Source organism: Zonotrichia leucophrys, chromosome 4 (genome assembly GCF_028769735.1).
Source record: "Zonotrichia leucophrys gambelii isolate GWCS_2022_RI chromosome 4, RI_Zleu_2.0, whole genome shotgun sequence".
In the NCBI taxonomy this organism is placed as follows: Eukaryota; Metazoa; Chordata; class Aves; order Passeriformes; family Passerellidae; genus Zonotrichia; species Zonotrichia leucophrys.
Window position 1 is genome coordinate 44,782,322 of NC_088173.1, and position 26,912 is coordinate 44,809,233.

Consider the following 26,912-nt stretch of genomic DNA (forward strand, 5'->3'; position numbering starts at 1 on the left):
ATAATTGTGTTGCATGGGAGAGAACATCAGTGGATTCTTTAATCACCCAGTGTGAGAGGCTGTAAGGAAGCCATACCTGTTATAACTTGCAATGACCAGAGCAGCACTGCTGAAACTCTGTGTGGAGTTTTATATCTGACTCCTGCATCAGGAAACTAATTGACTGCTCCCATCAAAGAACTCGAGACCGCTTATATGTTTATTTTTTGTTTTCAGCAGATGAAGTTGCACTCGCACATTTCAGCTAGACTGATTTTTCTTCTGAAAAATTGCAGGAGTATCACACTCCCTGAGTGTGATAATCCTGAGAAATTGCAGGATTATCACACAGAGGAGTCACAACCAAAACAGACATTTCCTGCTCTCATATATCTCTTTAAAGCTGCTACTTGACAGTGGAGGACACACTTAACTACTCTGCCCACATACCAACTAGTTCTGCCTTGCATTTCACTGGCTTCTCACTCAGTGCACTCAGTGTGAACCTTTTTCTCTCCCAAAGCCAGGTGGTGTGCATTTTATACATATTTATGTACCTTTAAAAAAACCCCAACAACTACTTTTCAAACAAGGGAAGACAGCAGTGCGACTGCATGGTCTGTAGAGCTTCACTGTGGTGGTTGCTAAACAAAGGCTGGATCAGAGTGTGCTGCCAGGTGCCTGGCTCACCTGTGGTATGTGCTGGGACCCTGTCTTGGTCCTCATCTGGTGTCTTCCTATATCCTTGCCCTTCAGTGAAAGCTGGTCATGCACGTCCTACCTGCTCCTGAACACACAGCTATTGAGCACTGTAGCAAAAGGAAAAGCATAGGATCTGAAAGGCTGGAAAAGACCTCCAAGATCATTGAGTCCAACCATTAACTCAGCACCGCTGAGTCCACCACTCAGCTATGTCCCTAAACACTCATCTGTGCGTTTTTTTAATAGTTTCACTCTTTGAACTTCCCCTGCACTGATTGACTGCGCTGCCAGCAACATCTCCCCCAAGACATGAGAATGTCAGAGCTATTTATTAGAGGTGCAATTTAGGAGCTATGCTTTAAGAAACATAGTGGTGGTATAGATAGCTGCTTTAAAAAGGCTTTTCCTTGAAATGGGAGGGCAAGATCCAAGTTCTGGGGAAAGGAGCTGGGACCAAGGAAAAAAGTCTGGGACAGCTCCAGAGATCTGATCTTTCATCTGATCTAGGGTACTCCAAAACCACTTATGGCAGGCTGCCTGCAGTACTTGAAAGCCAGAAGCCTGATGATCTTCTGCTATGAATTAGAAATAAGTGAAGTCAATAAATGTCTGTGAAAATCCAGACAAAATTTGTGAAGCCATTTTTTGGCCAGTGAGAAGAACATCCCCATGCGTAGGAGATGCTCATGCAGCTGCCCTTGCTCATCCATGCAGAAACTTACTGAGGCAGATTGTTCTGTTCTGTCCTGCGCTGCAGCTTGGTCCAACACAGTGTGTGACTTCTGGCTTGAGTCATAACACAAAGAAAGTGAGTTTTGTTTCCAGGGTGCAACTCCCTTGTGGGAAATTCTTTTATTGTTTGATGGAGAACAACAACGTCTCTGCAGAATTTTTACCCTGTTCCATAGAATTTTTATGAAAATTCTGTGAGGTGAGGTGTTGCAGATTTTTTACAAGAAATTTGTGTGGACTCTTGTTCAACCCAGAAATCCTTTGAGAATCATGTGTCCTTTTGTCCTACAGTATGTATGTGATAAAACACAGATGCCACCAGCTGTCCTAAAAAGAGCTGTCCTCCCAAATGGAACATGAACAGTAACATGCAGGCACAGGCTAATTTGCTACTAATGTGTGTCAGTGCTAAGGCTTCTGTCAAACAATTAGCTTCCCTCAAAGGGAAAGGCTGTATAAATATTATGAGCATTTCAAATTTGTAAATGCAACAACTTTGTGGGGTGTTGGAGAGCTTAATTCTTACTAAGAAAAGCACTAACTGACCAAAAAAAGAAATATTATGTATTTTTTCATATTCCTTTGTTTTATGGTATTCTATGGTTTGCTACAGGGATTTTTGCTTTCAGCTGCAGTGTTAGGAAATTGTTAGTCAATAAAAAGAAAATATTCTGTTTGTATTTTAGAAAATCCCATTTGGACTGTCCCAGAAGTTAATAAAAGATCTGGGTAGATTTTGGATGCTTATTTTAGTAAACCAGAATTCTCACTGTGAATGAATTTCATTTGCTTTTGTCTCTGAGGGGTGAGGTATAGCTGGCCATTAAAATTCACTGACTTTTGAGCAGGGTGTTGCCCATGTAATCTGATCCTGCTGTTAGGAAAATTAATCCACAAACATCAGAGGTTTATGTCCAAGAAGGAGACAGAGGAATCCTTTTACTTTGTTCAAAAAAAGGGAGAAGCCATGAGGCATTGCCCTGAGGTCTCTCAGATTTTTGAAGGACACAGCCTCCTTTTTATCCCAATTTCCCAGCCACATTTTCCTTCTCTCTTTCCCCATTGGCTGAGGTACTTGAGAAGTACAGACTTCCCCATATGCCTAATACCGAAGATTCCCCTCTAAAGCACAACCTCCCGTTTTAATTTTTAATTCTTGTGGAATTTAGGGGTTTTTATTCCCCATTGTTTCTTTCATCTTTCAATGTCTAATTTCATTTATCAGCAAACCTAAAGTTCATTTGTAAAAGCAAATATCTTTTTCCATTCATCAATCAGTGGAATTCTTCCCATAGTTTCTTTTATCTCCTGGTGCTAGTTTTATCTACCAGCAGACCCAGAGATCGTTTGTAACGACAAATCTGCTATTCCTCTCACTGGCTATGTTCACTTCAAGTGAATGAATGAAGGTTTCTATTGATACTTTTCCTTTTTGATTATGACTGCTTTGCAACGTGGAAGCTGAAAGAGCCACCCTGGTAAGAAGTGTTGCTGTCAAGAATGTTCTGCTACATTCAGAAGCTGTGGCGCATGTCAGCAAAGCTACAAGGAAGCACCAAAATTAAGGTTCACAGTTCTCTGATAGTGAAGTTACTGTATGATCCAGTAAGAATAATAACTATGTACTATCACAGATTAATTTTGTGACTTTGTTTTCCTTTCCCTCCAGCCCTGCTGCCACAGCAGTGATATCATTGGCATTTGGACGCTACATCTTGGAGCCTTTCTTTATGCAGTGTGAAATCCCAGAACTTGCGATTAAACTTATCACAGCTGTTGGCATCAGTAAGTGTCCCATTTTAGGTTTCGGGGAGGGTGTAAAGATTATATAAATTAAAAAAAATATGTATATATAGCACACTGAGCAGGTTGTTGCTTGGTGTAAATCATTAATTACTGTGCGTCCAATGCCAGGGGCACCTGTGTGACATTTTTCCTGGGTGTGTGTGTTTGTGAACAAACGTGGGAGCAAAAAGAACAGCAGACTTTATCAATGGCTGGGAAAATCTATTATCAAGGCTGATTCTGTTGCCACTTGAATTTATGGCCAAATTTTCATTATTTTTTTAGAAGCAATTTCAGTCCCTAAGAGATGGCGAGGCAGTGCCAGAGATATGGAAGAATGATTACCTTCTTTAAGCGCTTTGCTCTACCTTGGTTTTAGGAGGCAACTGAATGCCAAATATGATGTCATGAAGAAATGTAGTTCTCTTGAGTGCAGACAGCAACATGAGGTCATCTTCCCCAGTCCCACTCTTTCCATCCTGGCAATAATCCTTGTTGAGGCACTTGTGGTTCAGAAAGCAGGAACTGAATTCTGGGAGCAGAACATATGGCCTGGTGCATGGTTGTTGCTGACTTGTTGTCCTACACTTGTTAACTCTGTAGTTAGTGTAAAAGGGATCATTTAGGGTCACAGAAAGCCAATATTTGCAGCAGAAAGAGGGGCACTACCCTGAGAGCAGAGGCTTTACAGTGTACCTGGGCTGGTGTGGAGGATGCATGCAATGGGAGGGCACAAAAAATGATGGGACTGGGACTCTGGAGCTTGTAGCATTAGAGGCTTGTTTCCAGGTGTGCCTGGTCACAGGTGAGAATGTTCCTTGTGGGCACACATTGGAATTCAGCTGTGCTGGGAGGGAGTGCAGAGTAGACCTGAGTAATTAGTAACAGGTTGTTCCTTTAAATTTGCTCAGTGCGCATATCAGAAACAAAAAGACTGAAAAAAGGAATTAAGACATGCAAAATGATCAAAGGCCCAAAGGAGACCCCTTCAGTTTTGCACAATAATAGGTTCAGATGACTTTTTTTCTTGGGGGCAAGGAGTTCAATTGACATTTAAATTTCCAGTCTCCAAGTTACTGTGGCTTTTTGTGGGAGCTCTGCCTGTAGGATTTCCTTTCTGCTGAAAGTGTTAAAAAATCAGTATGTGACTGCATTCCTTTCCAACTTAATTATGCACAAACTATAGGTTTCATAGGAATAATTGAATTAGGGGTTTGAATTTTGAGGTCAATGACTTTTTTCAGCTACATCTGTCTAAAACATTTCAGTGCAAGATAGGAGTGAAACAGATGTTCAGTAACATTAAGGTCACTGAGACAAAAGGAATATTAAGTGAGGACTCCATCAAAGCATTTTGTTAATTGCATGTGATTCAAGCACAATAGGTGAACAAATTGAAATATGTTTTTATTACTTTTAATTTAAGTGGAAATCTGTATGATAGGCCAGGGCTTGGCAAAATAATTGAACAAATAAGTAGCATTGCAGGGGAGGTGGAGTTAGGCTGAAATAATCACAGCCTAAAGAGACAGGGGAGGTCAGATGCTTCTGTTCAGAGTGGGTCTGTACAGCACAGTTAGGGTGAGCTGGCATTTCTCTGAAAGAAGGAATTCTTGTAGAAAACTTGTAGTGGTGAATGGGATGATGCTGAGAAAAACAATGATGTGTCAGACTGGGGCTTCAATATTTGTAGTATGTTCTACAGCGGAGTTTCATTTGTAGTAGTTCTTAGAACTTGTGCTGCAATTAACCTCAAGGATCCCAGGGTGTCTGAATGTTATCCTTGTGTGGTAAGAATCATGCTGTGGTGGTAATTGCTACAAATGTTTGGTGTTGGGCATGTAGGCAGAGTGACAGGTAAGATTAGGGTGCTGAGCTGAACAGACGCTTTGGAGCTCTGGAGATCTTGTAATCCAATATAACGGATCAAAAATTAGTGTTTGTTTCCCCTTCAAATTTTAAGTTAATCAGAGGGTGAAATGACATGCCTTGTTCTTATCCATGCCTGGTCCCTTTTCCTTCCTTGCCTGATGAGAGAGCAGAGATTGTGTATTTGTCTTTATTGCATGGGGAAAGGCAGTGGGATGCACCACTGAACTCTGTCCTTGGCTGAAAGTTTTACCTTGTCATTTCTCGTTGTACTAGAAAGGAGAGGGAGAAATTTTGAAAAATCTTCACGTGATCCCCTGATCCCAAACACAATTTCTAAACAATTTCTTACAGATGTTTGTCAAAACTGGCCTTAAAATCTCCAGCATGGGAGTTTTTTAAACCCTCACTGGCATTGTAACCCAGTTTTTTTGGTCCTTGTCACAGTACAGCTTTTCTCTTTCCTTTTTTGTTTTTCTGCCCACCTGTATCTCTACTGATGCATTTGGAGCCTATTATTAAAGGGTTGACTGAGGTGAATGCAACCAGGATTATGCTGAGGAGTAGCAAATACTATTGCTTCTCTACCAGCTGCCAAAAAATATTTCTTATAGAGGGGCTGGAGCCATTCTGTGCCTGTTCAGTGAAAAAGGAAAGACAGTGCAAAGGAGATATAGATCAGATGAAAGTTAAAATGCAACTACTGGTCACAGTGACATTTAAAAAATCCCTTGTCCTGGCTTTATTATTTATTAGAAAAAGACATATGCTGGGCACAAAATTCCCTTCAAAATCACCTGTTCAGAGCAATCTTGAACAATCTGTAAAAACAAATTTTCTGTTCCACAATATGCTGCTTTCATTTTTAGTTGTCTTTATTATGGTTTTTCTCTTTTTACCATGACCAACCAACCAAAACGTCCAAACATTTCAATGTCTCTGTAGAGAGAAGGATGCTTGTGTGGAGTCTCTATTCAGATGCCACAGCTTTCTGAACCCCTGAGCAAAACCTTCCTGTTCTTTTCAAACTTATAAATCACTTAAATTCACTTGGTGTTTCTTAAGCAAGTCTTCACAAGGAGAAAAACCTAGATCAAATACTGGATTATGCAGATCTCAATTTGTCAGTCTGCCATAAACTTTTTCTCAACTCGGTTAATTAACTGTATGTGAAAGAGGAGCAGATGTCTCAAAGATTTTTATTACACTATACATTTCATAGGCTCACAGAATGGTTTAGGTTGGAAAGGATGCTTAAGATCACCCTGTCATGGGAAGGAACATTTCCTACTAGATCAGGTTGCTCAAAGCCCCATCCAACCTGGCCTTGAATTCTTCCAGAGACAGGATCTAATTGCTACAATTTTATGAAAATAAATGGCCAGCTAGAGGAGAGAGAAGCTGGATGTGCTCCTGCACAGGGAAGGACAGCTGAAGAAAATGCAGGGAGGAGATTAGCCCTTCTAACTCCCTGCTTTGTTCCAGCAGGCCAAAATAGCTCCAGGACACAAAGCAAAGGGATGTTGTCAACCTTTGTTCTGATGCTGAAGGTAGTCTTTTTAGGAGAAAGAGTTTAAAACTCATTTACCTCTTGAAGTGAAAGTTGATAAGCTGCTTCATATTTGCTGGTTCTTGGCATGAAGCAACATCCTGTCACCATGCCTATCATTGCAAAAAAGGCCCTATATTCATACATTGCATTGTTTGTATCTATTAATTATTTTCCTAATGGTAAACTTAAATATAATGGTAACAGGAAGGGATAAATTGGACTGTGCAAAGGTATCAAACTCTTCTATCAATATGTAGCCTGAATAGGAACTGAGCCTTTTCCAAACTTTTCACATGGCCTCCATGTCAGAAAGCAGATAAACAGGTTTCAGCTGTTGAAAACTGTGAGACTGAAAACCACTCACTAACTCTACCAACTCACATGAGTTCTTGCCCTAATTCATACATGTATTTTGGGCATTTTACACCGCAATAATATATAATTTCCCCTCTTTTATTTTTTTTTCTTTTGAGAAGTCTGCTAGCAAACTCAAATACCCCAAAGTTTGGCTGTTAGAGCTAAAGTTATGCTTGAAAACTGTGGTTGGCTGTAGGTCTATCAGTGCTTGCTGGCAAATGCTCCAGTCCCAGGTTTTATTGGTGTCTAGGCGTGTCTATAATTAGATGCCTTTTTTCCCCTCATCATGGCAGATGATGCAGACGCCACTCTCTACTGCTGACAGTCTTCAGACAAACAGTTTACATTAAAATATCTCTTGGCTTGCAGGGATCTGCTCTGATATTCTCTTGCAGATATGCTCTGATAGGTGCTCTTGTGCTTCCTGTGACTTTTAATTGGCTCATTAGGGTCTGCAAATTGAGGGTATTTTTTGGCATTTTTTGAATGCCTTGACCCTAAAAGTCTGACAAGTTATGGGAGAGCATTTTCTTGGTCTCCTGTCGAGGCAATGGTACATATATTCTGAAAAGTAGGGCAGGATGTAATGCTCACTGCTGCTTCTCCCGTTAGATTTTGTTATCTGTCTATAGCTGTGCCTGTGGAAGGGAAGAGATTGTAAAAAACATGCTTGGTGCTCCCATTGTGTTTGATTGTTCATGTCCCCATTTTGTTCTCCCTCCACACTACGCTTGGTTAGGATTCATTTTAGCAAGGTGTTTAGTTTAGGTAATCTCATGTGCTCCCCATACAGTGGGGAAAGAGGAAAGAGGAACTTCCTGAAGGTAAATTATCTCATCTGGGATAGGCATCTCGCAGAGGTATTGTTATTCATCCTCTGGAGCTAACTGTCTCTTCATTGAGATTGCAGCCACACTCAATGCCTGACTTTTAGTTAGAAAAGTTAGACCTGAGCTCTCCTTTCACTTCCCCCTTTCTGAGAAACTGCTCCTTCTGATATTTGTTGTGATCGCTTATCAAAGTGTCTGCAGTCAGCTTCTCTAAATATCTCCAATAGGCCCTATTCTGAAGAGAGGTGTTGACTAATGGCCATAGGCCCAGAATACAATGTCCTTCCTGAGCCCTCGCACAGCTATCATCTTTTTTTGCTTTTTAGCAGCTTTCTTCATGACTCCACTTCCCCATTGCCTTTCACTACCCAGTTGCTCACACAATCAGTACTGTGGTGCTGGCACATGGTACTGGTGTAAGTCCCACATTTCTAGAAAAGTGTCATGCACACAGAACCCTTAACACTGAATATTTTATTAAAAAATACTGCTACTATTATTATTATTAGTCTACAATAAACAATAATGCATTTATATTATGTAGTATTATATGATAGAGAAGACTGTAAACTCCTACAGCCTAAAAAGTGCAATAAAATAAAATTAAAAAAAAAAAGGCCTCAAATTTTCTAAGCATTTGTAAGCACTTAAGTCTCAGCTCTGCAGCCTGAATTACTACTATTGCAGTCCTTCAGCTCTGCACTTACTCTTGTGAAGGACTACCAAAGGACATTTTTATCAAGGGATTTTTTACAAGGGACTTATTTACAAATAAGGACACAGTGATAGGTGTCCTGGTTTCAGTCAGGTTAGTGTTAATTTCTTCTCAGTAGCTATTACAGGGCTGTGTTTTGGATTTGGAGTGAGAATGGTGTTGGTAACACAGTGATGTTTTGGTTTTTTGCTAAGTCCAGTTTACCCATAGTCAAGGACATTTTTCCCTGCCTCCATGTTCTGCCAGTGAGGAGGTTCACAAAAGAAACTGGGAGGGAGCATAGCCAGGACAGGTGATTACCAAGTGCATATTCCACACCACAGAGCATCACACCTGATATATAAACTGGGAGGATTTAAATGAAAACGCATCTGATCTGGGTTTGGGAATGGGGGTTCTGGCTCTGTTCAGTGGGTGGTGAGAAATTGCATTGGGCAGCACTTGCTTTTCTTCATTATCATTATTATTACTATTATTATTATTACTATTACTATTATTACTATTACTATTATTACTATTGTTACTATTACTATTATTGCTATTGTTAATATTATTGTTGATATTATTAATAATATTAATAATAATTATTAATAATTATTATTATCCTTTGTATCAATTCTGTATTTTACTTTGTTTTCAATTATTAAACTGTTCTTTTCTCAACCCACCAGTTTTATTTTGATTCTCCTCCACATTCCAGTGGTGGATGCAGGGAGAAAGGGGGGAATTGAGCAAGCTGCTGCCAGGTTTAATTTCCATTTGGGCTTAAACCGTGACGACAGGATGAGGGGAAATGGCTTCATGCTGGAAAAGGGCTGGTTTAGATTAGATATATGGAAGAAATTTTTCTGATGTCCCTGGTAAGACACTGGCTCAGGTTGTCCAGAGAAGTTGTGGCTGACTCATTCCCGAAGTGTTTGAGGCCATGCCATCCAGAAACCTTCTCATATATGTATCAGGAAGGTAAAAACAGTGCATCAGAAAACCTGGAGAAGATCTCCCCACTCATGTTACCTACTCTGACCTGTGTGAGGTTGACAGACTGATTGCTGCAGTCAGCTTGAACTCTGAGTAAACTGGGTATCAAATTGCAGATTCTCTTACACCAAAAACTCCTCCTTGGCATTTTCCTGTGCTCTGGTCCATGCCTGGGTTTCACTTTCTACAGAAGGAAAGTATTGTATCCTGAGTCTTCCAGGAAAATTAAAATAAGATAATGCTTGACTACGGCACTAGATTTATCTAACTTAAGCATTTTTGGTCAAATGAATATTTTAAATATATTTTGCTTAAATAACAGTTGTTAGTCTTGTTGGTAATCAGGCCTCACGGAAAGAAGGGGAAACTCAAAGAGCGCTAATATTAGTCAGCAACCTAAAGGAATCTTTCAAAATTTAAATGAGTCAAGATATGTCAGTGTAATATTGGAACAACAGAGTAATGAATCAGGCCCTGGGATTTTCTGTTGCCTGTAAAATATAGGAAGTAATAATATATTAGGAAGTAATAAGCAAATAAAAAAAAAAAAAAGAAAAGTGTTTGAAACATCATTGCATGTTTGGGTCTCAAGTGAAATGTTGCAAAGTCCAAGCAATTTTTTTGTGACTTCAGAAGACTTCAGCTCTGAAATATGGTGAGATACAAAACTGAGTAAAGATTTTCATCTCCAAGATCCTTTTCTGGTGAAAAAATTGTGTTAGGTGGTGTTGTGAGTATATATTGACTTGTAAATTGCTCATTGGAGAGTGGAACTGTATCTCCCAAATAAAAATTCTAGCGAAATGCTTTTTTCCCCCCCCTGTAATTTTTATTAAAAATATATGAAAAATACATTGGGATCCAGATTACATGGAATTTTTCCCCGCTTCCATTAAATTCAAATTACTTTCAGTTGAAATGAGAAGATTTTAAAATATTTTTTAACCTCGCTGGTGAAGAGGAACTGTATAAAATAAAAGACTTGAGATAAATCAGTGGAGTTTTTTTCCAGAAAGCCTGTGCCATGCCACATTTACAGTGCTAGCTCCTACAAATTAGCAAATTGTGCTTTTTGTGTCTTGAGATGTGTGATGTGGCTGATGATTTACACAAACTGCTGCTCTTGAGAGAGCTTGAGTTACAGGAGGATTGAGATGAGGAGCTACTTCATTAGCTCCACATGATGGCAAGAAAGAGAGGAACATGCTTGACCATGTTTACCTGGAGCAGCAGGGGAAAGAGATTTTTTATCTAGTAAAATGGCTCCCATCTTCCATTCTTTAGGGAAATTTTTGTTTTTAATCTCTAAACTCCTTCTGTTTAAGTAATCTAGAATAAGTGGCACTAAAATGACAAGACCTGCCCTCCTCCTGTCAGTCAGTGCTGTAGGAAATGCTAGAGGACGCTGTACCTGACCCAGGAAATGCAAGCTGACCAGGCAGGATGTAAATATCCTTTTCACTGATCTCTCTGCATGCTGGAGAGCTGCAGACCTGGGCTTTGTTTTCAAGAAGTAAAAGCTCTCTGTTTCTGCACTGATTCCTAGCAAAGGTGGGCACAGTACTTACACTCTGACCCTCCTGCTTCTCTGGTGGTACAGCAAAAAGGGGGGAGAACATGGAAAAGCAGACCAGAGGTAAAGCAGCTACAAATTTATGTGTGGCCTAAATGAGGGTGAGAAAGTTCAATATGGTTATTAATTGTTATTGTTTATGAAAAATACAAATCTCTACTGAAAGCAGCGCTGACAAAGAAATCTTGAATGACAAGAGTTGGGCAATTAATTTCTTTCATCTGAAGAAGTGTCCTGGCAGCCTGTTGCCTACCAGCAGCTGACAGTTCTGGGTCAATGAAGCTGCAGTTTGGTGTGGAGGATGTCAGGCAGAGAAGGGACAGAAGGATGGTCAGTGCAGTGGGTGAGGCACAGGGGCTCAGCTCAAGCCTTTGTTGCAGTACCTCGAAGGGGGATCAGAGAAGAGGGAGGACAAGAGCTGGAGAGGGTTATCAGGGTGTATTTCCTTTAATGCATCAGGATCTGTTATTTGTGTGACCTCCCTGCTGGCAAAGAATTTTGTGACAATTATTTCTTTCTGACTTTTCTTTTTCCCCCTCACAGCGCTGGTGATGGTCCTGAATAGCACAAGTGTCAGCTGGAGCGCCCGCATTCAGATGTTCCTTACCTTTTGTAAGCTTGTAGCAATTCTGATAATTATAGTCCCTGGAGTTATCCAGCTAATTAAAGGTATGAAATGAAAAGTAAATGCTTTTAAAGAGCTTTTATCTTTACCCTCAGCAGTCTTTCCCCACCTGCCTCCACCACATAATGCTTATAGCAGCAAAATCTCTTAATTAGTCTGTGCTTGCTTAACTGAGGCTCTGTACTGTCATGTCATTGATAAGAAGTGGAACTAACACTGGGATGAAATGGTATTTCCTTCAGCATGCCAATGAGACTATTCCAATCAGACTTGCTTTTCCAAGGAGCAAATAGACTGCTCTTCTCTGGAATCTGTCTTTGGCCTGAACTTTGTGAAAGGGGCAGGGTGGGATTTAAAGGCAGGTAGATGCACATGCATCTCCCCAGAGCACATGCCTAGCCCAGGCAGGATGGCTGCTCTGGCTGTGCTAGTCCCTAGTCATGGTACATGTGTGTGTGGTGCCAGAGGGGGCTCTCCATTTACCGAACCACACAATCACATGGTGGTTTGGGTTGGAAGGGACCTTAAAGATCATCTAGTTCAAACCCTCTGCCATGGCAGAGATGTCTTCCACCAGGCTATGTTTTTCAAAGGCCCATCCAAAGCCTTGAACACTTTCAGAGCATCCTGGGTTGCTTCTCTGGACAATCTGTTCCAGTGCCTCATCACTGTCACGGGGCAGATTTTTTCCTAACACGTAATCTAAACCTGCCCTCTGTCAGTTTATAGCTATTTCCTCTTGTCCTGTCACTACATGCCCTTGTAAAGGCCCTCTTTTCACTGACAGGTGCTCAGCTACGTGTAGAGACTTTCCCATCCCAGCCCTCTGAGCAGCAGGTGTGAGATGGTGACAAGCCCTGGGTCACCCTCCATCAACAACCACAGAGAGCCATGCAGCGCACAGGGGCAGAGCAAGGAGCCCTCTTGAGTGTGTTGGTGGCAGATTTTATCCAACAAAAACTGTCACAGTTTTGGGCTATGCCCCACCCAAGTGAAGAGCGCAGTGTTAGTCTGTGCAGTGAGCTCAGTTTCTCAGGGACAGGAGGCTCTCTGTGGTTAATATAGACTCTGAAATAAAAGTTTTCCTGTGTGACACTCTGCTGATTCACTATTCTTGTTTTCTTGTTTTTCACTTTCTTTCTGGCACTTGCAATGTCGTGCCGTCTCTGCATTTGTATAGGTTTAGAGCAAATTTGGGGAAGAATTTCTTAAAGAACTTCTGGTGGGAAAAGCAGATCTAATCGGCCCCTCCCCGCAACTGGTCTGGGAGGAAAAAATACTTCTTTGGAGAAAGATGGAAAGAACCTGTTTATTAAACAATAAAACTAAAACAATATCAAACAATGAGACTTCTTGCTACTCCAAAAGCGATGACAAACTGAGAAAGTCCCTCCCCAGGTTGCAGCTGAGCTCACTCAGTCTCTGGTCAGTCCCTCAGTGCTGGCAATGTCGCAGGCCAGGCCCGGCCCGGTGGGCCTCAGGTGCAGCTGCCGGTGCTCCCCTGGGTGTTCAGGCCAGAGCAGGTTAAACGGCTCCAAAGAAAAGGGGGAAAAACCCCACAGTCCAGGGAACTCCTTTGCCTCAGCTAGCTAACACTAACTAAAAAGCAAAGGAAGAGCTCTGTCCACAGACAGCAACAGTCCAGGAGAAGGAATGTGGGGGAGTGAGAGCAATGTATGGAGGAAAAAAACCTGCACTTCTCTCCCCCCTTCACTCTTTGCAATAAGTCTTAAAGGTGCAAAACTTACTATTCAGCATAAACAGAACAAGACGATTTGGGATAAAAGCACCATACAGCCAACTCAGGACAGTCTCGCATGTGACATATGAAATGTGTAAAATTTCTCTCTGTTCCCATCCACCCCACTTTTTCTAGACCTTTGGCGCAGGTCAAACCTGCTCCAACCCTTGGGGGTTGTTGCCCTGATGTAGCTCAGCTAAGTGTCCCTGGTCCTCCACTGGGACCTTCTTCTGGCCACAGTTCCTCCCTTAACCAAAAAGCCTCTGCTTCAACAGGGATTTTGACTGAGGGCTTAGTAAAACCAGACCAAAGGTAGAGGATTTGACTCATTGCTAATTTAAATCTGAATTAATTAAGTTTCTTCCTGCTCCATATTTGTGGAGGATCATTGCTTCTCAGGAAATTTGGGATATGGTAGGGACATTTTACAAACCATAAAGTGCTCTGTAAATGAATGAGAGCATAACAAAAGTGTTCCACATTTGCATTTATAGATATATAGATAATTCTTACTCAATGTAATATTAATACAGTATTGATTATCATGGTTGGGGGTTACTAAACTCATTTTTCAATGGTAGAAATTTCTAGGATTTTGGATTTATTTATCTTATAAATGTTTCTTCTGAATGAAACGCCAGCAAAGTTCCTTCTGATTAAAATGTTGAACAAGTGAAATTTTCCACATTGAAAACTACTGAGCTCATTCTGCTCTTTCATGTTGATGTAAGTCAGTGCTGGGAATGACAGAGCAGTGAGTGTCATCAAGCTCAGCATGCTTTGAAATAAACTAATAAGTCAAATTCTCCTATTGTATGAATACAGATTCCACAAAGACTTTTACAATTGCTGGCAGATTATGGCTGTGAGAGTTGGCTCAGAATTTAAGATCAAGGGGCAGAACTTCATGTCAGTGAACTGTTGGGTGATTAAATGATGTTAAATAAATGTTCCATGATGTGTTATATATATTTTTTTTTTAACTGGTTATGACCAAAGAGCTCATTTTTCAACATTTTTGTTGTTGATTTTGCAGGAGAAACACAGCACTTTAAAAATGCCTTTGCAGGGAATGATGCCAGTGTTATGGGATTACCACTTGCTTTCTATTCAGGAATGTATGCCTATTCAGGCTGGTAAGTGGATGAAACTTATATGTGTTTGTCCTGAAAAAAACCCACTAATGTGCTTTAACAAAGCTATTTATTTATATGAAGCAATGAGTAGCACATTCTACATCTTTTGCCAAGCTACATCATACAGCTAGGGTAGTTGTCATCACTTTTCCATATGCTCAGTGGTGATTGTGCAAGCAGCTCTGGAAGGGAAAGATTTTTCTTTTTCAGTGTATAATATATAAACATGCACTGACCACCACAATAATCACAAGAATAACCACAAGAAAGGAATATTCTTCATTTTTTCATTAAATATTTTAATAAAAGGATAAAAGTACAAATGAAGCTTTAATTTTTTTGAAGAAGTCAGTAATTTTATAAAAAACAAATCTATGATTCTGTTGCAAAATGGCCCTTAGCCTTGCTTTGTAAGAGCAGTATTTGACAAGTAAGAAACAATGAGATTGGTATGGGCCACAAAACAGAATAAAAATCTTTAGATTTTTAAACTTCTTGGTCTGAGAGATCTGGACCATACTTAAAAGAAGTGCAGCTGGCTTCCACAAAAGTCAGGTGCGATTGACTGTGAGCAAAGGTACAAGAATCTACTTTCAGGTATCCTGCTTAGAACTTTCAAGTCATTTCTCTCTTTTCCCTCCAAAGCACACAGCAGCTGGTTTGAAAGGTGCTGCCCCTTCTGGAATCTGCCTTTGCAATTTATTCATGCTCCTCGGGGCTCTGCATTGTGCAGTGCCAAAGGGCTTTAGCAGCAGCAGCCTGGGGGGAAGGAAGCAGACTGCAGTGCACAGAGTGGGTTTATTTTGAGATAGCTTTGTCTGCAGGCCTTCCCTTTGCTCCCCATAGCCTCACAGGCAGCCAAGTCCTTTACCTTGCACAAAAAAAAAGCGAGGGCTGCAAGATAAGGGGTTTATTTATTTAATATGAAAGGACAATGGGCCGGGCATTGGAGTTCTCTGCCCATCTGTAACTCCCCAGTTGCAGGAGCATTATAAATGTGCACACTGAAGTATGAACAGAACTTTATATACTAAATGGCAGCAGGGGAAGAAACCCAAGAGAGTCCAAAGCCTTTATCTGAGATAGACATGTAAGAAAAGAGCCTGGCATTTTGAAGTCTCAAAGAAATGGAATTGATTATGTGGAGAATCTCTACTTTTTTCCCCCTCTCTCCTATAACTGACTCTGTCTCTCATATACATGCATGTGATGGTTTCTCACTTTTTAAATATTAACCCAAGTTTTTGTATGAAAGCAATTTAAAAAACTCGTTATTATTATTCAGAATTTCTTTCCTGCAAAATGCCTAATCAAAAATACTGTTATTCTGTTGCTTCTTTCCCATTTTTCACATAACTGTTCAAAGCCTTGCAATAAAAATTACCTTTTTTTTCCCTTTACATCTTCTGACTTTTATTTCAAGGTCCTTATTTGCTACTTATAAAAGAAATTAGCAGGAAAAAGACCTAATTTGGCCAGTTGTTCTTCCCTGCTGTCTATTTTCCTTTGTTATCAACTAAAATTCATCACCTCATCACGAGGAGCAGACCATTAAGTGGAGTGGCAATATCCTTGCACTATCAGTTTCATGGGGCTAAATCAATGCAATTAGCTGAATATGAAGGAGTGTTGAAAGTGTTGGTGATGTGTCCTGGGATGCAGGCAGAATTTTATGCATAGCTCACAAGACTGCTAAATTTTAACTGTTAACTTTTAAAGATACAGCTTTGAAGAAAAGAAAAGCAGTATCTTTCCTCCAGAATGCGAGGAAACATGCCTTTGCACCAATAAAAGGACTGATGCTGGGCTATCACAGAATGGTTTGGGTTGAAAGGGATCTTGAAGATAATTTTGTTCCAATCCCCCTGCCAAGGATAGGGATACTTCCCACCAGACCAGAGTGCTAAAAGCCCCATGCAACCTGACCTTGAACACTTCCAGGAATGGGGCATCCACAGCTTCCTTGGGCAACCAGTGCCAGTGCTCCAGCACCCTCACTGGAAAGACTTTCCTCCATATATCTAGCCTAAATCTTCTTCTGTGCTCTATGCGCTAGAAAGTTTAAAAACAAGTACTGATGTTTTTGCACAAAGTGACAAAGAATTTCTTGCTCAGTCACAAAATCACTATTTTTAAAAAGCCATGTTAACTTGTTCTGCTCCAAGACTTGTGATGGGGCAAATCTCCCAGACTTCCTGCCAGCTTGGTCACCAGTGGTTTATTCACAGCAGCAGCGCTGGCTCAGGTGCCATTTGTCTTTCTGCACAAGATCAGAAGAACAGCATAGGTGCTGTACTGACTGCTCTGTTTGATTAGACAAGATCTGACTTTGGGCCTGTCTCTGAGCCAGGCACAATTGTGTTCCAGGCAGGCACAGACTGAGTGCTAATTAATGTAGAACAGAGGGTTCAGTGGCCTTGAGGCTTGTGGTTGCTTTGCATGCAGGGCTGTGCCTGGTGAGCAGCTCCTATGAATTCCCATACAGAGCTCTCCCTTGAATGCTGCTGGAATGTGATCAGAGTGCAGCCTGTACTGGATAAAAGGCAGCAAGCACAAATGGAATATAAAGCTTGAAGTGTGCATGTGTGTGCGTATGTATGGAATTAGGGTAAACCATTAACTGTGTAGTATGCTCAGGGGGAAAAAAATTAATTACACACTGACTGTACATAGTCACTGTCTTTTTCTTCTCCTGCTTTGCTGTCTTTTCTGAGAATTCCCTTCCTGAGTGTGAGGATAAGGGAAGGTAAAATATCCCTCTCTCCTTAATCCAAACATGGGCCTGCAAAGCCTACTGCAATTAACAGCAGTGCTTAACTAAAATCATCTTCTTGATTCTTAGTGAGAGAAATTCAGAATAAAAATATAGGAATAAATCTTATCATACATTTTATAACTATTTTCTAGGTTTTACCTCAATTTTGTCACCGAAGAAGTGGAAAACCCTGAAAAGTACGTACTTAATGTTTTGCTTGACTTTTGAGAAATGTTGTTAAAGTAGTGATCTTCAAAGTTCTGTATGCTGGTCAAGCTGCTTGCCTTCCAGCAGATTTGGTATCTATTAGAATTGCAACTGCTTGAAAATTTGCTATTTTTGGTCTGTTGTGACCTTATTATGTATTCTGCTTTTATCTGCACTGAAAGAGTGGCTGGTTTAGTGTATTCCAGGATTAAGTGGATCTGTCTCTAGGGCTCTGGTTCTCCCCCTCAGGATACAAGTAACTATCAGCGGCTCCTTTCAGTGGAAGCTACTGATATCCTGTCAGGGAAATCTTGCCCAAGAAACTTATGTGCTGCAATATTTGTCAGTTTTGCTGTGTTTAAATATTAATGAAATACTTAGTTCTACTTGCTCTAGATGTCTCAGAAATGCAGGATCTTCAATACATGCCACAAAGCATCCAATCTAATTAAACTGAACAGGGGATATGGGTTGGAGCCGGTTTCCAGTCAGAGCTGAATACTCCCACATCACCTGCCTGTAAAACATGGAAAGTTGTCTTGTTAGGGAGAGTTTGATTTGTCCCATCTATTTGGGTAGATGTGTTTTGGTACATGGGGCCAGTAATAAAAGGCTACTAACTTTTTCTAAAAGTTAAAGAAAATGTGCCTTTCCAGATCAATTTTCTTTCTTTGAGGAAAAGAAGCTATTTACTTGACAAAGAAATTAATGGCTAAATTTTCTTAGATTTTTAAAATAAGATAGCTGGCTGGGTACCAAATTGCTTATTGTTTTAAAAGGACCCTCAGCACTGTGCACTCAGATAATATGAATCTGAGACATATAGGGAAAGAAAACCCCAAGCCATTGACTGGGAGCATCCAGAAGAGTTTTGTTGGTTTCTTCAAAGTCTGAACCAAATCTGATGCTATTTCAGAGGCCTGAAATTATAAGAAAATGGATGATAAAACATGAGGCTGGTAGAAACACTGGCAGATTTCTATTGTTTCAGTGACTTTGGGATGTGTTGTGTTTTAGCACACTCTTTGATGTGATCTAGATATGTAGAGTGAGAATTGTGTGACCGGAATCTGAGACCACATAGAAAATACTGCATTAATATTTGTGAATAATCATTATGACAGATATCTATGTACAAATGAGTTTTTCACTAGTAATCTTCAGTTCTGATAAGATGCCATTTTAGGAGCTGTGGTTTAGTAAACATGACTCTGGATGTATTTAAAATGTGTAGATGTGGCACTTGGGGACATGGTTTAGTGATGGACTTGGCAGTGCTGGTTTCATGGTTAGACTCAGTGGTCTTAGAGTTCTTTTCAAACCTGAAGGCTTCTGTGCTTTTAAGGCATTTGTATCAGTGGAAAGCAGTTGCAGACATCTTTTATGAAAAATCCTTTCCTTAGGATTTTTCCTCCTGAGAAGCTGGGAGGCCTCAGGAACAAAATGCAAACATTGATTATCTGCTGCTGCGGAATGCAACAGTTGCATCTGTGATTGGCCCATGTTGGTTGTTTGTAATTAATGGCCAATCACAGTGAGCTGGCTCGGACAGAGAGCTGAGCCACAAACCTTTGTTATCATTCTTTGCTATTCTATTCTTAGCCAGCCTTCTGAGGAAATCCTTTTTTCTATTCTTTTAGTATAGTTTTAATGTAATATATATCATAAAATAATAAATCAAGCCTTCTGAAACATGGAGTCAGATCCTCACCTCTTCCCTTAACCTGAGATCCCTGTGAACACCGTCAAAAAGAGCAGCTGGCTAAAGATTCCCAGGCTTGGGACACACATGAACTCAAGCTGGATGATCTAGGGTTTAACTACCAAGGATCTGTTCTCTTTATAAAATCACGAAAGACAGACACTAAAACCAAAAGACAACCTACAGATTTTTTTTTTTTACTTTTGAAAAATTGTTGTGTCACAGACTGATTTTAAATGTGAAACTAAATGTTGCTGTGAAGGGATTCTGGTCCAAGACATCTAGCTCTTCAGGAAATTCTGGGGAGATAGGTTAGGAGCCAGAGTCTTGGTGGTATGATTAAATTCAGGTAGAAGCAATAAAATTTGTAAATTATAATGCGGTTACCACCAATACCGAGTGATCTTCTAAAAGGTGCAGATGTCTACACCCTTTGTGACTTTTCAAACAACTTCTGTGTCTGCGGTTCTTTTAACTGGAATTCTTGGTAATTTTCATTATAGCTATCTTTACATCTGTTGAGTGTTTTGTGACTGAAGTCACAGGAGTGTCTATTTTAAAACATTTTGCACTCTGCTGCATAGGACAGAAAAGGATAGCTCCTGTCTCTTTTAAAAGCTAAGCACCCCTTGAAGCATGATATATCTCTGCTAAGAGAAATTGTGCTGGTTCAATTCTGATGATGTTTTTCCATTGCAGCTAGGATGTGAGGGAAGAAGACTGTCTTTTCCCATCTCAGGAGAACTTCTCTGTACTCCAGGTTATCTTTGGAGATCTGCTGAAGTTATGTGTGCTGCTAGTGAGGATGTAGGACTGGAGGGTAAACCATGTAACGTGGCTGATTTAGTGTATTCCAGGATGGCACTGGAAAAAAAAAAACCTCAATATTACATGTGCAATGTTATCACAAGGCTCTTGAAACTTCCCTTCATCACTCTTCCTCTTGAGGCTGCACTTTGAGAGGATGAATGGATGCCCAGTTTTTACAATTTCCATGCTAAGGTATAATATAGACTAGAAGAGAGTGGGATATTAAAAATTGCTAAATAAGTGGCAGGTGATGGTGGGGCAAATGGATTGTTACTGTCTGTGGTGACAGAGATCTCTGTACCACCTGTAAGTGGGGATTCTGGACTCCCTTGAGCTGAAATAAGCAATTCAATGAAACATTTGGAACATATTTTTTATTTGATTGTCACCTGTGAATGGGTCTGTTGGAAAGATGTCCTGAACCAAGGGCTGTTCCACCATGGTTCCCAAAGCTACAGGGCAAGAGAATAGTGTGGATTAATCTCAGTAGCAACTGTCTCAGCTCCCACTAAACCCAATGCAAATGTTAGATGAGCCACAGATTATTCTGATGTTGTAGGCATTTATTAAGACTAACTGCCTTTTCTTTTTTTTTTTTTTTTAACCTAAAATGCTGTCTTTCGCTCTTCCTGTGAGCATTATGTTAAAGGTTGCACTGAGCAACCTGGTCTAGGGGAAGGTATCCCTGCCCATGGGCAGGGGGCTTGGAGCTACAACTTCAAGGTCCCTCCCAACCCAAACTATTCTGTGATTCTACTGTATGGTACTTCTGTTGGTATGATGCTGCTGATTTTAGAAAGGAAGAGGAAAGTACAGGCTTGGACCACTTAGAGCTTGTAACACATCCAGATGTGCAATTTGTAATGTTTTCCAATGGTTAGGATGGATGCAAATTACTTACAGCAAAGGAGGTGAGCACAGTGAGGTCTTCTGCCCTGCAGCTGTCAAAGTAAATGTTTGCCTGAGAATCAGTCACAGTTGTGCATTTCCAGATGTGCAACAGCTTTGGAAGCAGCTGAGGTGAATGATCAGCTCCATGCCCATGTGAACCAGCAGGCTGCAAACCCCCAGTGAATGCACCAAGGGGACGTGCCAGGTTTACAGCAGAGGGACGGCAGGAATGCTCTGGCACAGAGTGGGGATGAGGCTTTGAGCAGCCTAGCCCAATGGAAAGTGTCCCCACCTATGGCAACAAGACTGGAACAAGATGATCTTTACGGTCCCTTCCAACCCAAAACATTCTTTGGTGGTGGGCCCTAGAATATATCCTGAGATGTGTTGGAAGGTGGAAGCATCTGCTATTAGACTTTAAGTTTCCCAGATAGGGATTGCATTTCTTTCTGTGGTATATGGCACCAGGGAGACCCTTTGGAATATGGCATGTGTTGTTGGGAATACAGGAGAGAGGCAGGGAAAGGGGGATGCTTGTGCTCTTGGCCAGTCCCCTCTGTGCTCCAAGCAGCTGTTTGTAGAGGCAGGAAGGGCTTTGGAGGCTGTGGGAATCTGCAGAGGTGCAGCTGCCTGCCCAGGTGCAATAAATTCCACACTTAGGTCTGTAAGTAGGATAAATACTCTGGGTCTGAGACACTGGGGTGGTGAGGCAATACAAAACCCTAGAGAGGGAGAGCAGAAACAGAGGGAATGAGCAAAGCAGGAGGAAGGGGATCAAGCATCCTTTACAGTACAGAAGGGAGAACAGAAACACTTAAAAAAAGATCTCAAAGTGATTGTCGTTACTTTTTGAACAGAGTTTTGGAAGTAGTGTTGAATTCTCACTTTGGAAACGCCCCTGTTCCTTCTTTTGTGTAAGGACATTATTATAACCCCAATTATCATAAGATGTAAAAGTAGCTGTTTCTGTCTTTTACTAAACCCCTTTTTGATGTCTCATTTTTAAGCCTGAACTCCTTTCTTTATTCCTCTTTGTTCAAATGCTTCTCTCCTTCTCTCATGCAGCTATTAGCAGCACCCGAAGAAACACAAAGTTAATGTTTATTTTAGAAGGAGCTGGGGTTGCAGTCTTAATATACAATTTTTAAAAATAGCCTGAAATAATTTTAGTATCAAGAATATATGGAACAACATTAAAGTGTGACAACAAATTTCTTTTCCTTTTTTTGAAAATTATGCTTTGCATGTACAGGCTGGGTCAATTGCAATTGTTGTTTCAAATAAAATACCTAAATAATTCTTGAAGCAGAACTTCACCAAAACAAACTTGTGCAGCCACATCACCTGCAGCTTTGATCTTTTTGATTTCTTACACTATAAGGATCAGTCTCAAACTGAGGTCTTATTGTTAAATAATAGGTAAATGAAGGAACAGCCAGGTCTCTGAGGGAGTTTGTCACCTGAAAATTGACAGGAGCCATGTTTTCTGGAGCAGGAAATTTTTAGGAGTAGAAATCATGCATGAACTTCCAGACTAATTTCTTGTACATAGTCTTTGATCTCATCCGTATCCATGAGCACCCACTTGTCACAGACATCTTTTATGGAAAATCCTTTCCTTAGGATTTTTCCTCCTGAGAAGCTGGGAGGCCTCAGGAACAAAATGCAAACATTGATTATCTGCTGCTGTGGAATGCAACAGGTGCATCTGTGATTGGCCCATGTTGGATGTTTGTAATTAATGGCCAATCACAGCCCAGCTGGCTCGGACTCTGTCGAGTCACAAGCCTTTGTTATAATTCTTTCTTTTTCGATTCTTAGCTAGCCTTCTGATGAAATCCTTTCTTCTATTCTTTTAGTATAGTTTTAATGTAATATATATCATAAAGTAATAAATCAAGCCTTCTGAAACACGGAGTCAGATCCTCATCTCTTCCCTCATCTTCAGACCCCTGTGAATACCGTCACACCCACTATGTATTCCCAAGAAACAGGCTGAGTTTTTTCAATCAAGACCCTGAAAGCAGCTCATGCCTGAAGAGCACTTCCCTCTTCCCTCCCTAGGCAGAGCACTGCAGGATCAGTGCTATAGTTCATCAAGAATTTTGGCAGCCTCCAGAGGAGAAGATTAACACAGAAGTGTTTTCACATCACAGCAACACTTTCAGAGCCCTGTCAAAGTCAGAGCCAGGTTGTGTCAGATGCTGGCCAAAGTGAATCCCACTTTAACAAAATTGTGCTCCATCCTCACTACGAGTAGATAATTGGCCTGAATTCTTCAAGTTGCGAAGATTAGGCTTGTGTTGGAAGAGAGAGAAAATATTGTTTCACTTTAAGGGGAGGGAAACTTAGACTCAAATTCCTTACTGACTTCAAGGCTGTCTGCCATCAAGTGGGCAGCTTGAGAGAGATGTTAATTTATGGCTTTTGTTTTACTAAATAATTTTATTTATATGGCAGTGTAGGCTTTTGTTGGTGTTGTTGAACTTAGGGAATATTTTTCATTTAGTGGACAAAAATAATAGAATTTCAAAGGATGTGGATTCTGAAAACATTTTACAGCATAGATTACTTTGCAGTTGCAGTTAAGCACAGCTGCTATTTGGCATAATCCTTTCTTTTGTCTCTCTATCTCTTATCTTTTTTTTTTTTTCCATTTCTCTCTTTCACCTTCACCCCCACCCCCCTGCCTTATTGAACCATTTCATTTGCAAATATTTCATTTTTGTTTGTAAAATAACTTTGGTCCAGCCCAGGCAATGTATCATTGTTTAAAAAATTACACAGTGCAAAGAACATATTATTGAGATGTATAGTGTTTATAAGTGTAGTCTCAGATTGATAAATCATGTCTTGTGCTGTTGAAGAACCAAGAAATGAATTGCTTTGCTATGACCTTGGTGTCTGAGATCAGTCAGTTTGTCTATTAGATTTTTCCATGTTCTTCTCACTTCATTTATTCCTTCTATTCCAAAATACCAAGAAACAGTAGCTGTATAGCAAGCCACCCGAGCTTGATATCATCAGACATTTTATAAAATCAGGCTATCAAAATTTTGGATAAAATCTATTTTTATACTGTTTTTAAATAATGTGAATGTCATGTCTAGCTAATGTGTGCCGCCCATTCATTCTAATTATAGAGTCAACTTTGCATCTATGAGGACTGAGTGAGAGAAATAAAATATTAGGGGTGTGTTCTTCAATCTGTGTGAGAATTACAGAGATGCAGATGGATGGCAGGGGAATGGTGGCTGACATGCTACAACTCTTCCAGCTCCCCTGTTATTTGTGGGCCATCTGATTTTTGGCACTTCTCATTAAAACGCAGCCCCCTGCCAAAGTCAGTCAGAAACTTGAATTGCACTGTTGCTCATTGTCAATCTAACCACTGATTAGGGATCAGACTCCCAGTAAGCAAAAGAGTAAAAAAAATCTTTTCAGTGTTAATTGAGAGGATGAAAACCTTTGATATTTCTGCCTCTCTGCTTCTTACATTTTTTGGTTGTTATTATATAATTTAATGACAAGATTTACTCTGAAGAGGAATATTAATATCACTACTCTTAGACACTTGAAAGGTTTATCTGCTTGGAGCTTGAAATCTTTCTTGTATCATTATATTCTGCTTATTCCTAAAAGATACATTTGACTCCAATTCATTTTCTTCATGTCAAGCTACAGTGCCAAATATTCAGTGCAGAAGTTATAGGATTACATTGTGATATTTGACCTGAAGATAATGAAAAGAGACAAATGCTAATCTTTCCAGTATTTTGTAAAGCCCATTTGCTCATGTGAATCCATCAGATTACCTTAAAGGGAAAACCAGGTCTGTTAAGCGAGCATTTGCAGTTTTTCCTCTATATATTATTTATGTCTTGGTAGATTTTTTGCACTTGAATACTCATTCTTCATCATAGAATGAGGATGTCCTAATTAGCCTCCCCCCAGCTATTTTTATGTCTCTTTAATAGAAGTTTTATACTTTCTAAATTTGACTATATCTAACAGCATTGCAGTCTGTTTAAATTCTTTCAGTTATCTGGGAGGCACCTCAGATGAGGTGTCTGAACCTGGTGAATTCAACAACAATTTCTGCAGTTTATTTTTGCCCTCTGTAAGTGATAAAATTGTGTTTTCAGATCTAGAAAATCCTTTAATGGGGAGCTGAATCTGCCAAATAAAGAAAACAAATTAATTTACTAGCTCAAATCTACTTTCAGGAAACCAAGCATGGGTTTTGCTATTTGTAAAATGTATGAAAAACATTTAATTAAGAATGTGATTCAGTAGTATTTGTGTGTGTTTGAGAGGGACAAATAGACAATTACTTGCTCTCAGGGGAGCTGACTCACCAGCTGTTCTTAATAAAATGATCTTTCCTTTACTTTTGCTTTCTCACTAATCTTATTGGCTCCTTACTATGACTCACATCTTCAGCTCATTAATTATTGTTTCTTTTAGAAATTACTAATAACTCATTTCTGAAACTAAGTATTTCAGTCTTGGATGCATGATTTCTGACATCTCAGTATGGGAACAAACTTTTCTCCCTTCATAAATTTATTTTATTCTTTTTAGTTGGAGGATGGTGCTCTTGCTGGAAGTTGGAAATTCTCTTATGAGGAGGACTCAGCTATCCTGAGTTGCTTTGCCTTTTATTTATATTCCTTCTTCACTCTTAGCTTGGGAGATTTTAGACCAGGCTTCTCAGGGCCCCCTCCAACCTCGCCTTGGATACTCCTGCGTTCTGGCTCCAACATTTCCTTTCTTCACTCTTGCACTAGTTTGAAAGCAAATCAGTAAGAGACTCCACATCAGATCTACAATTTAATAGGAAAATTAAAATAAATGAAAAAAAAAATGGCTTAACCTGACAGAGTGAGGATACAGCCTGACACCCTGTGGGTCAGGGTGTTGGCAGCAGTCCCATTAAATGGTGGCTGCAGCCCTCCTGCAGTGCCAGGTGTGGTTCTGTTGGAGCAGGGATCCTGTAGAAAGGCCTGGTCTTCCTCTGAATGTCCAATGGTGTTTATGTAGCTCTTGCCCTCTGGGAATCCAATAGATAAGGCTGTTTGTGGTGCTCCAAGTCTCAGATTATATGCAGTTAGGAATGCTTGGCTCCTCCCCTTGGGCGGAGCCTCTCACAATGGGATGGTGTAATTTAAGAGTCATTCAGTGAAGCTTGATGGCCCATTAACAGAAGATATCCCCTGGAGTTATCAGGCATGAGTCATGGAAGAGATAAAGAACACTGCCCCACCTGGTTTTAACAGTTAGTCATAGAATACATACTTTTGTTTACATCTTACATTGTAACCTAAGATTATTCTCCATCCCACCCCTCAGGAGATGTGCCATAAATGCCCTAATCTTGACAATCTGTTGGATCTGCTGACAAAATGTGATTGAGTTTCATGTGATAGATGCAAATGATTCAAGGGTTGCAACTTGCTTGTGAGCCCTGATTGGGTTCTGTCTGTGATAGGATTTGTTGGGGGTCACTGAATTCACAAAATATTTTCAACCAGAATAAGAAGGAAAACTGTGATTTTAACTGTGTTACCAGCTTGAGGTAAAAATGGGGAAAGATTCAGAATGGAATTGGATGGTAACCCAAACTAAGGTCCAAATAATTCGTTTCTTTCTTTTTTTGTCCAATTACATTGGACTGGATTTTTTTATTTGATAATGTGGGTTATCCTGTAGTCTTGTAGTGAAGACATTTTTTTGGCCCTGTAATTTTTGAGACTTTCAACATAGTAGCTACCATATATAATTAAGTGAGGATGCAGATTCAATCCTCCTGTTCTTGTTTTCCTTACTCTTGGCTGTTGAATGCAAATTCCTCCTGCCTCACCTGAGTGTCCCCTGCCCCACAGGTGCATGAGGCCCTGCTTCACAGCAGCGCTGTGTCACAAGAGAGAGGGAATAGAGAGCACAGTGTGCTGTGCAGCCTGAGTCTGGAGG

General features: G+C 40.3%; 1 protein-coding gene across 4 annotated transcripts in view; it reads left to right on the forward strand.

Annotated features, from left to right (window-relative positions):
* SLC7A11 (solute carrier family 7 member 11) overlaps positions 1-26,912 on the forward strand; it is a 64,829-nt gene that overhangs the window by 8,388 nt on the left and 29,529 nt on the right. For all 4 annotated transcript variants that reach the window (XM_064711546.1, XM_064711545.1, XM_064711547.1 and 1 more), the window contains 4 exons: positions 3,083-3,198; positions 11,616-11,741; positions 14,475-14,574; positions 17,482-17,526. In XM_064711546.1, coding sequence (XP_064567616.1) covers positions 3,083-3,198; positions 11,616-11,741; positions 14,475-14,574; positions 17,482-17,526 — 387 coding nt within the window. The remainder of the gene's footprint in view (positions 1-3,082; positions 3,199-11,615; positions 11,742-14,474; positions 14,575-17,481; positions 17,527-26,912) is intronic.